The following is a 13,006-nucleotide window of genomic DNA, read 5'->3' as shown; positions in this document are numbered from 1 at the left end:
GGGGGGGGGGGGTGTGGCCGACCATGAAAATGTTTACAAAACCTCACTTAGCTGATTAATATATGATAATGCATTCATATAAACATCTTTACAAGTGTTTACATTTCAAATGCAACCACAGTGATATGCGCAGGATCTCTGAAACCAATCCACGTTAAGTGTTATCCTGTTCTGTGTAAATTTGGTTATCCAACCTCCAACATTCAATTTTTTAATGCCATTCTGCAGACTGTAATCGTCCCAGTCTCATATCAGTGAGACGCTGACTCATAGTCTCTCATAAGTTGAATGATGACCCAGAGAGGAAATGTTTCAGTGGCTGTTGCCAGGCTTTTCGTCCAGGAGCCTTCAGTTACTGCTCAGGATGTGAGCACCATGTCCATTACTTGAAAAAACACTGTGAACCTCAATCACGGAAGCTTTTAACAGCCACTGTTGCGTCGTGCGTAAGCCAGCCCTCCTAGCATGTACTCCATCTCTCTGAAGCAGAGAGCTCCCACTGAGATGGCTGAGGGGCCTTTCTCCTTGAAGCCGGACTTCTCGTAGAAGGGCACGAGGAACTCCTCGCAGATGAGCAGAGCTCGCCGCAGGCCGGGCAGGCAGCGCAGGTACTGCAGGTAGCGCCACAGCAGGATGGAGCCCTTCCCCTGCTGCCGGCATTGGCGGTGGACGGACAGTACATGGATGTGAACAGTGGGAGAGTCCGGCACGTGCAGGGTCAGGGCCTCCTGATCAGACAGACAGGACATGGAGTTAAAACCAGTGATGTGAAGGCAAAGTCAATATCAACATACAGGGAAGATTTACAGTTTACACCATATTTTTTGTTCAAGTGTATTAGTGTGAAGCACCATGTGGTGGGAACTACGGAGTCTTATGCCCATAGATTCTCCACAGTCATTGTTTCCTAATGGCAGTGCATGGGACTTGGATTTGGACTACAGTTTAAACACATGCACCATAAAGGCTAATAAGCATACAGGTTTATAAGATATCAAGTAAAAGAAGATTTTATCATGCCTGTTAAGAGCACCAGTGCACGGTGAGAAGAAAAAGTTTGTGTCTAAGAGCCCTTCAGTGGACAGTTCTTTATGAAACCACTTTTGGAAGAGATGTGCGAGTGTGAAGAACCATTTCTTGAGTTTTAAGAACCACCACGTAATGTAAAAGTTCTTGGAAGAACCCTTAAAATGTGCTTACACTATTTAAAAAAGTTGCCAAACTGATGCCATAGAGGAATCGCCTATGGTTGCCTAAGGAACCTTGTCTGAAAAGGGGATTTGTGAGGGTGCAAAACTAACGAAGCTGTTCAACTTACATTTGGGGTAAGGGAAAAATTGTGTGAACCTGATTTCTCACCAAACTACTGCTTTATTTGAACTTTTTATTAGACTTTAAAGGTCTTTTCAGACTCTTAAAATAAGGCAGATGGCTGACCTTCCCAAGCACTGAAAGCCAAGCACTGTCATAAAGAGCAAGAGCTAACAGAAGAGCTTAGTCTACTGCTATGTAAAACGTCACCTGTGCCAGTCTGTCCTTGTCCCAACCAGATCCAATGATGAAGGCCACCAACTGTCCCCCTTCAAACCAGCCCAAGGAGAGCTCAGGACACTGGCCTAAGAAGCTCAGCACCTCGTCCAGGGTGAGCGGGCACTCTCCAGACACCGAGATGAAAGCTAGGGGCCAGACGGAAAGACGGGCAGACATGAGATGGAGGATTCAGTCATAGAGGATGAGAGGAGTGATGATCCTGCTTTCATACACTAACACAAACAACGGATTATCTGCAGATCAGCCAAGAGTTCAAGCGTCTGCCCACAATCAAATTACCCTATCGCCCATAATCCTCTTTCACTGTTTTCTGTGTGTAGTGCTGAGAAAAAGATGAAGTGTTGCAGAATTTACTGAGCCATGGCTTGTTACGTTCGGGTAAACTGCAGATTTATTATTCAGTAAGTATGAATTGTTCAGTAAGTATGGTGAAACTAATGTGTAAATTGTGTAGTTGTGAGAGTGAGGCGGTCTTTATGATATTTGTCTGAAAATATAATAAAATTGGTCACAAAGCAAACCTTTGTGATTGTATGTGTCTGTATCTGCCCTGCAATGGACTGGCGACCTATACAGGGTGTTTCCTCCCTTCCGCCCAATGACTGCTGGGATAGGCTCCAGAACCCCATGACCCAGAAGGATAAGAGGCCTTAGAAAATGTGTGTGAGTTTAATATAGTATGTAAATACTACTCAAAATGTACCATTCATTCCCATCCAAATAGTCTATATGAGAACTACGTGGCAAAAATGGCCCATTTTGAAATTGTTGTCACAGAAACTAACTACATACATTCAGCCTACAGCAGAGTGGCCTGCTTACTAAAGTTGAAGACTGATTCAATCTGAACTGCTTTTAGAATGAGGCACAAAACAGGCCTGCCAATCAACAAAGGTCAACAAAAACCAGTGATATCTATATGAATGAATTCTGATTTTGCTACGTAAAACCATACAAATGTCATAAATAGACCCAGGGGCGAATGTAGGATATGGGCCCTTTAAAAAAAACTCAGAAAGTCACTCTTGACTTCCCAGCTTGTGGCCCACCACACTGTGCGAATCTCTTACCTTCCCTCTCGATCTCGAACACGCTGATGGCATCCTGTGGAGTGAGGTTGCGGAACTCACTGGCAGGGAGCGTGTGCCGGCGCTGCCGGAGAGGGCTGGACACGCTCAGGGGCGTCTTCAGGTAAAAGGGCTTCAGGAAGGGAGAGCTGCTCACCTGCTGAGCCATCATCACCTACACAAACACACGAATGCTCACGCACCCCACACACTAGGACGTGCACCACTGCAGTAGGATTACTCCTCACTAGAGCTTCACACTGACTCACTGCCCTAACTTTCACTGTGCTCCCCTCAGTGACTCGGTGCTGTGCTCTCGGGTGCTCACACGCTCTCTCAGTCAGACTCACTCTCTTATGGCTCCAGCCTTCTCTCTTCCTCTTCTCCTTCTCGAACCCTCCCACATCTCTCTCGCTTCATCTCTTACACCCTAAGCCCTCCCCACCCCCCACGTGCCCTCTCTTGACCCCTCTCCTGATCTCCTAAAACACTGTCCTCTAAATTGGGATGAAGAGACGAGCGGGCACGTGAGGGAGTCTAAAAAGCTTCAGGTGTCAGGTGGGCTGTGCCCCCACAGCTTATGAGGTGCTAATACTCTGCAACACAGCAGACTGAAATGCTTAACCCCAGCCAAAGTACCTTCAGGGCTGATGTAAAAGTCAATCCCTGCATATTTTCTTTTTCTCTTTTGTATTAGATTTAACTGCTGGGATAGGCTCCAGCTCCTCCGCGACCCAGAAGGATAATCGGCTTAGAAGGTGTGTGTGTGTGTGTTAGATTTAAAGAATGTGATAAAGGGTTAGTTCCTATTGGTACCAAACAATGTAAATCTAATGTACAATCCATAAGACACAATTGCATGACTTAAGTTAGTTTTAAAAGTAAAAACGCATGTCTGTGTATTTTAATGACTTGATATGCTTAGTAGAGCAAAGCAATAAAAAGCCTGGAGTGAGGAAAGGGTGTATAGAGTCAATGCAACTTAAAAAAAAAAGAACTGGAATGGAATATGATACAAATATGCTCTCTAGCAATGGGTACTGAAGACATATCAGAGAAGGCACCACCCCAGTGAGAGTGTTTGTACCCTGAAAGTACGGTAATGTACTGTGATGGCTGTAGGCCTACTGTACAAAACTCTTAGGCCCTCTGAGAAAATTCGTTCTTAGGTAAGAACAGAATCTAGACACTCAAGGTCAGAACAGTTCTGCGGTCCTGAATCTGATGTGGACTTTTTCTTAGGTCCTTTCTCAACAACAAATTTAAGAAAAACTTGAATGAGGCCCATAATATTAGAATACATGCTAATAAAAAACACACAATCAATGGGGTTTAATATCTGACAATGTATTAGACTATTAATAAAAAACACTTCAGAATTGAAAAAAATATTTCAACTCCAGACTTTTAGACTGCAATCCTTTTGTCTTGAGTAACTAAAAAATAGCAGGTTTATTCATTTAAAAATGACACGATAAATGAATTAAATGATGAATCTAAACCTTTTAACTTCACTTTGAAAGAAATCAAAAAGACCTTTCAAAGAAACATTAAACATATTATTGTGACAAGTTGAAATTTAGGGGTTTGAGGCAGTCACCTGCCATAGAAAGTTCCTTATAAATGATGTTTTTGTGTACATTTAGTTTATTACTATTTCAATGAACACCTTGGGTTTTAAGTAGATCATAACACAATCATTGTAAACATCTTAGATCTGAATACTGTTAATAGATTTTACTGTGGGACCTAATACTACAGAATAGTCCAAACAGTTGTTAGTGGCAAAAGACTGATGCTTTTAAAATAACACTGTTTCTTCCCCGACAGATTGTTTTTAACAATTTTCTTGGCGGGCCTTAGACTTCTGTAGTGTTGAAGGCTTTAGCCCTTAACACTCTCAGAGAGATGACATGTCAGTGTCAATGCATTTAGTATTGCAGATTACAACAAGTTTGAGAACCACTCATGATCTTTCATACAACAGGTGCTGTAAAACACTGTATTTGTATGTAGAACGGTTCTGGGGGCTCTACAGATGAGTTCAAAGGCAGCTGGTGTCACAGCGCTGCAGAGTTGGCATGTTTGGGATGTTCTATGTCACTTCCTCACCAAACTCAGGAAATGGGTGTGGTGACATGATTTGAACTTGTAATGATGTAATGATTCAAACTGTGTGTGTGTGTGTGTGTGTGTGTGTGTGTGTGTGTGTGTGTGTGTGTGTGTGTGTGTGTGTGTCTTCCCACACACAAACACAGAGAGAAGTATTTAGACGAATGCTCTCAGGCCGATTTCCACACCACAAAGAGGGTTAGAGGAGCAGCTAATTAAATGGAAAAGCACCTACTTTGACACCTGGCATCTGCCATCTGGAAGAAAGTGCCATAGCATTTGGGCCTTCGCAGTCAGCCTGTGCAACAGTTTCTTTCCACAAGCCAGCAGATTCCTCAACTCCCACAGACTGAGTTGAGGAACACCCACATGGACCCACACAAAATGACACCGTCTCACTCCACATGTCTTGCAACTCCAGATAATTATGAATCTCACACTGGGGCGGCACAGCGGGTTGCGCTGTCGCTTCACACAGAGAAGGTCCTGGGTTTGATTCCCTGGCCTGGCGACCAGGGTCCTTTCTGTGTGGAGTTTGCATGTTCTCCCACACTTCAAAGACATGCATTCAGGCTAACTGGATGTACTAAATTGCCCAGAGGTGCGAGTGTGGCTGTGAATGTACATGTATGTCTATCTACCCTGTGATAGACTGGTGACCTGTCCAGGGTGTGTCCTGCCTTCCACCCAAAGACTGCTAATACGTCAATGATCTGCTAATACGTCATAGCATGTTACATTCTGCACATTATATTACATTTTGCACAACTCTTCATATTCAGAGTGCAGTTTTTAAACACTGTGTCCACTCACTGTCCACTGCATTAGACACACATACCTTGCTGACCCACCTTGTTGATGTAAAGTCAAAGACTCATCTGTACATGCACAAATTTAGTCTAGTCTAGGGGTGCCGAATCCTGGTGCTGGAGATCAAGCATCTACCCTGCAGAATTTAGCACAGGTAATTAAGGTAATCGGGGTAATTAAGGCCTTCAAGAGCATCTGAATATTAGATATATTACAACCCCAATTCTAGTGAAGTTGGGACGTTGTGTAAAACAAATAAAAACAGAACACAATGATTTGCAAATCCTTTTCACCCTATATTCAACTGAATACACTACAAAGACAAGATATTTAATGTTCAAATAGATAAACTTTACTGTTTTTTGCAAATATTCACTCATTTTGAATTTGATGCCTGCAACACATTCAAAAGAAGTTGGGACAGGGGCAACAAAACACTGGGAAAGTTGAGGAATGCTGAAAAAACACCTGTTTGGAACATTCCACAGGTGAACAGGTTAATTGGAAACAGGTGAGTGTCATGATTGGGTATAAAGGGAGCATCCCTGAAAGGCTCAGTCATTCACAAGCAAGGATGGGGCGAGGTTCACCACTTTGTGAACAACTGCGTGATCAAATAGTCCAACAGTTTAAGAACAACGTTTTTCAACGTGCAATTGCAAGGAATTTAGGGATTTCATCATCTACAGTCCATAATATCATCAAAAGATTCAGAGAATCTGGAGAAATCTCTGCAAGTAAGCGGCAAGGCAGAAAACCAACATTGAATGCCCGTGACCTTCGATCCCTCAGACGCCACTGCATTAAAAACCGACATCATTCTGTAACGGATATTCCCACACGGGCTCAGGAACACTGCAGAAAACCACTGTCAGTGAACTCAGTTCGTCGCTCCATCTACAAGTGCAAGTTAAAACTCTGCCATGCAAAGCGAAAGCCAGATATCAACACCACCCAGAAACACCGCCGGCTTCTCTGGGCCCGAGCTCATCTGAGATGGACTGACGCAAAGCGTAAAAGTGTCCTGTGGTCTGACGCGTCCACATTTCACACTGTTTTTGGAAATCATGGACGTCGTGTCCTCCAGGCCAAAGAGGAAAAGGACTGTCTGGATAGTTATCAGCGCAATGTTCAAAAGCCAGCATCTCTGATGGTGTGGGGGGTGTTAGTGCCCATGGCAGGGGTAACCTGCACATCTGTGAAGGCCCCATTAATGCTGAAAGGCACATACAGGTTTTGGAGCAACATCTGCTGCCATCCAAGCAAAATCTTTTTCAGGGACGTCCTGCTTATTTCAGCAAGACGATGCCAAGCCACATTCTGCACGTGTTACAACAGCGTGGCTTCGTAGTAAAAGAGTGTGGGTACTAGACTGGCCTGCCTGCAGTCCAGACCGTCTCCCATTGAAAATGTGTGGCGCATTATGAAGCGCAAAATACGACAACGGAGCCCCCAGACTGCTGAGCAGCTGAAGTTGTACATCAAGCAAGAATGGGAAAGAATTCCACCTAGAAAGCTTCAACAATCAGTGTCCTCAGTTCCCAAACGCTTATTGAGTGTTGTTAAAAGGAAAGGTGATGTAACACAGTGGTAAACACACCCCTGTCCCAACTTCTTTGGAACGTGTTGCAGGCATCAAATTCAAAATGAGTGAATATTTGCAAAAAACAATAAAGTTTATCCTTTTCAACATTAAATATCTTGTCTTTGTAGTGTATTCAGTTGAATATAGGTTGAAAAGGATTTGCAAATCATCGTATTCTGTTTTATTTATGTTTTACACAACGTCCCAACTTCACTGGAATTGGGGTTGTAGATATGTTGGTTCTGAGCTCTCCATGGTGGTAGACCTCTAGGATCAAGCACCCTTCTCCAGTCCTTCTTCAGTGAATACAGGATGCTTCCCACAGGACGCTGGTGACTGGAAATTTTTAGTTGGTGGATTAATCACAGTCCAGCAGTGAGTCTGAGGTGTTCAAAAAAAAAGCACTGCTGTGTCTGATCCATTTGCAACAGCCAAGATTGGGATATAACAGAAAACAAAAATTGAGTGTCTGTATTCAGTCTGAGTTACATTTCGTAAAGGCAGTATTCAGAACACAGTTCATTTCTACACTTTTAGGAAAATATTTGCACAATACTTATCCAATAAATCAATAACCCCTTAAGAAATTATCCATGACACATCAACAATATATCAGTGAAGTGAATATCTTGTAGATGTTCTATTGATACATTAATTACACTAAGTAGATGTACTGATAATACGTTAGTCCCATCACACAAAATCTAACCTTACCCAAAACCTAACCCTAGCCCTGGCCCTAATCCCAACCCTCATGTTTTCGACATGGTACTGAGAGTCCATTGAGTGTTTGTTTTGTCTAAAAAGGACCACTCAAAATAAAGTGTCACCAAAAAACTTTCCTAGATTCAAAATAAACACCATCAATGTGTGTTTAACTAGTAACTAAGGCAAGTAGCAAACATGCCAGACAAATTCTAAAACCTGGCTTCTTTACAAACACTGAAGTTCAAAGTCATTGCTGTTATTTGATTAGTTCATTACCAATACACTATAATATAGTGTAAAGCCCAAGTTCATCACTTCATAGATATAGTTTATCCATACTCAGACAGACACTTTCAACATGATCATGGTTCCAGCAACATGACCGTGTGTTTTCACTGCTTTGGTGGCCTGCAGTTACAACCTTATTGAGCATCTGTGGGACTGTTCACCAAAACAGTGTACAGCTGTCAGATTTGCGCAATGCACCCAGAAGCCCATGCTCAGAAGAGGTTCCGTCACTCTACTAGATACTTGTACCTACCAAACTATCAAACCAATCTGTGCTTCACCAAATATAGATGTAGATCTCTAGATATTGTACTTTCACCTTATTAAACCTATTCAATCCAGTTTACTGGGACACGGAGGCAAAGACTCACCGTTCCGTCCAATTACTTACAAGCTGCACTTACAAGCTTCAGATTTAGCTTTTATATCTTTAGCTTTCAGATGCATCAGTGCGGAAACTGGAGCGAATCATGGTGCACTTGTGAGCCTTTGCTGACGTCAAGAAAGAGAATGGAGTGACCTGAGTTTGGTGTCCTTAAACAAACCTGCTTAATTAAGTTTTCCTAATAAGTAAGAGAGAGAGACAGATTCAGACCAGAGAGGTATAAATAGTAAGGCAGAAAGCATGCTTAGTGAAGCTTACAGACACCTCTTCTGTGTGCTACCTCTGTTCCTTTATCGATCCCAAATAATTAGTCTTGCAACATCGCAAATTCTTGGTTGGAGTGATTTAGTTAGATGAACTTTTATTTGGATGTTGCCTGGATCTGAAATGAATGGAAAACAGTAACTAATAATAAAGCTGTATACCAAGAGTTCCCAATTCCGGTCCTGGGTACTCAACTTGTGTGTGCACAGTGTTATCTAGCACACCTGATTCAGCTCACTAACTAGTTAACAAGCAGGGTTCTCGTGGGCAGGGTCAATCAAATAAGTGATACTTTTTTTAATCCCACAAACGGGGAAATTCCACCGGGAAACGGGGAACACCACATACACACTAGTGAATACACACACACACTAGGGGCAGTGAGCACACTTGCCCGGAACGGTGGGCAGCCCTATCCACGGCACCCGGGGAGCAATTGGGGGTTAGGTGTCTTGCTCAAGGACACCTCAGTCATGGCTCTGGGGATCAAACCGGCAACTTTCCGGTCACAGGGACAGCTCCCTAACCTCCAGCCCACGACTGCCCCAAATGGGTCAGGTGTGAAGAGTAGAAAAAAGTACAAAGCATGGGGTCCCAGGCACTGGGATCGGTAACCACTGCTGTATACATGAAATGATCAGACTCTAAACAGACCCAGCCGCTCACAATGATCTCAAACACCTCCTGCCAAAAAGATGAAAGTCGAGCCCACCTTAACCTGAACATACACACATACCCACACATAAGAATGGAAATGACCTGAATAATTGTGCTTTGTTACTATACTGTTGAGTAATTTGCCACAGCTTAAGGTTAAAAGGTCAACTTCATTTGAACACAGCCAAATAACACTGACATGACTATGCCATAACCTCATCAGTCCCAAAACTGAACACTTAAAAACGTGTTCTCTGTTATGCACCAAATAACGTAATATATTCATTAGTTTTTGCTCACAGGGAAATATATAATACTTAGTGTCCAGTGTACTGACATTTGGACTTGTCATAAATGTTAGTTAAAAACAAAAACAAAAAAAAAAAAACATAACATTTATTACCACCAACATAATAAACAAGCAATCACTACATTTCTCATGTATTTACTGTATGCATAGTTGCATGAAAAAGTTTCTGAACTCTTGGATCTACTTGGACTTCATGAAGGCATGAATGGCTCCCAAATTATTAAATAAATCTCATAATAGTAAACAAAGAGCTTTTTTTTTAAAAACATAAAGCATATTCATGGATGTATGTTAATGTTATCTAAAATGAACAAATGGTTTACAACAATCAAGGAGATCCATAAAAAAGCCAGAAAGTATCGCATAAGCTATAAAACATACAACATATAAAGATATGTATTATTACACATATTACATGAATTTTTAATGCTACCTCGGTGTCGTAGACAGCAGTAACGTGTCTATGTTTCAGAAATTACATTACAGAAACACGGGAAATGTTGGGTCTGTGAATCTGATGACACTTATGTTTAGTTTTCAAAATGCTGCAGATTTCGTGTGCATAATTCATATGTCCAGTATACTGGACAGTGAAATTCACCAAAATTACTAAACAACATTGTGCTAAAATGTATAGTACAGCATCTACCGTCCCTCATAAATACACAAATGATTATACTTTATACTGCAATTTTACTTTGTCACCAGCAGAGGACAGACTATGCAAGGAGCCAAGCCTTAATAAAACCTTACTGAACTGAAATGACATTAAATTAAACATATAAATAAACGTCTTGATGGAATTATTTAGATCAGAAATACCTAGATCAAAGCTAAAAATGGTTCAAAGGAGATTCTCTGTAGCTAAAAGCCTAAAAACAATTACTTTGGAGATGGTTTTGCGCAGTCATATTAGTCATGTTTAGAAAAGCCCCAGGTTGTGCACATCTCAGCATTAGAGAGCGTAATGTAAGCACATCACAAAGAAGACGGCATTTTGCATCGAGACCAATAGTTTATGTAAATATTAATGAAATGCAGCTGTGATTAGAATGCAATTTGTAATGTAGTTAAATTGTGCTCAATTAGGATTGTGATCTCATGACGATCTGGATTTTAAAAACGGCCCAGGAAGAGAAACCTGCCATAAACAAAATACATATAAAATACAAAACTGTAGCTTATTCTAACCTTTTCAACTCCTTGACACCAAAAAGAAATAAAAATTTACAGGCATTTCATGCAGTTACTAAATAACATGCCTCACAATTTAGTCATGTAAGCCCAAATACACCCTGGTGAATTAGCCTACAAGAGTCACTCTAACTGAGCCACTAACTGATCTGACTGCCTCTATATCCATTATTCAAACACGTGCAAATGTTATCCAAGACAAACAGTAGGTGGCGCTATACACTTATTTAATTCGTTGATCAGACGTTTAAAGATGCTTTTCTGATTTCCAGTTAGGACTCACCTAAGCGGTCGAAGGGTGAAGACAGACAAGCTTCTTCAGTCATGTGAAGCACCACCACATCTTTTTGAACTCCCGTTAAAGCAACATCACTGGGCAGCTTAACATGCTTGGAAGGGAATGTTAACCACTGGTTCTGTTACATCAGCTAACACACAGATGCCAGCGCTGGCTAGTGAGTTTAGTGGGGAAGAAGAACGGCCATCCTACCCACCCAGAGAGAGCAAAGTCAGCTTAGATGGTTGCGCCACTCAGGACAACAACGATGAAAGCTCTCTGATGAAAGCACTGATGTAGGTCTCTCAAAGTACCTTATGATCGTAATTCATCATTTTAGTGAGGACAAGGGAGATGTGTTGGCCACTTACCTAGGGCTTCCTGAGTTGGAGGGAGGGGATGCTAGCAGTTCAGGCTGTTCTTCATTAGTGTGGAGAACCTGCTTGGCATCGGTACAGATCATGCATCTTTGATGACAGGAGTCTACAGTGGTGTGCACAAAATTCTGAATGAGGAGAGTGACTTAAAACATCTGGTCTTCATCTGCTGCGTGTGCCACGCACTACAGTTAACTGTAAGCTCGGTCTCCAAGAATACACTTTCACGGAGTTTGAAATTCCTTGTTAAACTTTAATCGGCTCAGAGCGCAGAGAGGGATACAAGGCTGTCTACAATACATTAACCTGAGGGGAGAAGCCTTTACTGATAACTAAGGGCTGCGCCACATGCCGGCTTTCCATAGAGCCTCTCGTATCTATAATTAAAATTGCATTTTGGCCTCAGCACAGCCAGTGAACTCTGCCACATGGCAGATGCCGTGCGTTCTATGAACAACGACCCACAGATCTTCCTGTACCTCCCTTTTTTAAATATATGAGTGAGGCGCAGTCTGCTGTTAAGGCTTTTGAGGGGGAAGAGATTGTTAAATAAGGTTCACAAAGTCTGTCTGCAGAAGTCCATGGCAAGCACTGACGTGCTCAAGGAGTCAATAGACACAGCTCTCCCAAGCCATACTATCGGCTATACAATCGGAGTCCAAGGCAGCACAGCTGAGTCTCATTCCTAAGGAGGATTGTGTGTGAAGGAGATGTGTGAGCTACTAAGACTGTGGCACAACATAGGCCTGGAAGACATGAGAAAACTCACAAGCTTTCTAGGATATTGCCTAGCCACAGCGGACACAACTGTCACTCAGTGGAGACTTATTCATCTTCAGAAATGGGATCAAACAAACACACACAATGGCATCCTGGGCTGAGGTGAGGTGAGGAAGCACAGGGATACAGCAGGCATAAACCCTTATGAAGCCCAGGAGAATAATCCTACTCCCAGCACCTGTATTCCCCATGTACCTACTTCAGTGCCAAGTGTCAGATAGACAGACGGCTAGATCCTAATGAGCTTCTAGAGCGTTCTCTCAAGAATACAAGGATTTACTGCTACAAACATACCTGTACACTCTTGCTTCAAAAAATGTACCTTAGTTCCCATTTATATTAACCCCCTTAAATGGTCAGAAAATTAATTACTTAATTACTACACTGACCACACATAGAATGCTTGTTACGTGTCTTTCTTAAGTGAGCTAAATTTCTCTGAGAAATTTCTTCAAGATTTGTGAGCAAACCTTATAAAATGAGCGCGTTACAACAGCTACTGGCCATGGCAGGTTAAGAGAAGCCGTCTCTAGTCATTTAATAGTCTAAAGGCCAAAACCATCTCCTTTTTAACTGATTACATCAGCCGTTCATTTGCATTCTGCCACTCTGCCACTGCCAATCCAAGCTCGCTCACTCCT

General features: G+C 42.2%; 1 protein-coding gene across 1 annotated transcript; it reads right to left on the bottom strand.

Moving 5' to 3' along the window:
- Nucleotides 1–14: 14 nt before the first annotated feature.
- On the bottom strand, nt 15–11,762 carry aanat2 (arylalkylamine N-acetyltransferase 2). The gene is made up of 4 exons (XM_017719007.2): nt 11,580–11,762; nt 2,622–2,793; nt 1,522–1,676; nt 15–728 (listed from the first exon to the last, which is right to left on the bottom strand). Exons 2-4 carry the CDS (start codon nt 2,788–2,790, stop codon nt 423–425), a joined length of 630 nt encoding a protein of 209 aa, XP_017574496.1. The 5' UTR covers nt 2,791–2,793; nt 11,580–11,762; the 3' UTR covers nt 15–422.
- Between the last annotated feature and the right edge of the window lie 1,244 nt (nt 11,763–13,006).

Source organism: Pygocentrus nattereri, chromosome 27 (assembly GCF_015220715.1).
Source record: "Pygocentrus nattereri isolate fPygNat1 chromosome 27, fPygNat1.pri, whole genome shotgun sequence".
Taxonomy (NCBI): Eukaryota; Metazoa; Chordata; class Actinopteri; order Characiformes; family Serrasalmidae; genus Pygocentrus; species Pygocentrus nattereri.
This window is presented reverse-complemented; position numbering and strand designations above follow the sequence as displayed.

Excerpts from the sequence above, each read along its gene's own strand:
- aanat2 (XM_017719007.2), bottom strand. The coding sequence starts at position 2,790 with ATGATGGCTCAGCAGGTGAGCAGCTCTCCCTTCCTGAAGCCCTTTTAC. Across the intron at positions 1,677-2,621 it reads GTTCGAGATCGAGAGGGAAG|CTTTCATCTCGGTGTCTGGA; the intron begins GTAAGAGATTCG and ends TCTGGCCCCTAG. Across the intron at positions 729-1,521 it reads ACAAGGACAGACTGGCACAG|GAGGCCCTGACCCTGCACGT; the intron begins GTGACGTTTTAC and ends CTGTCTGATCAG.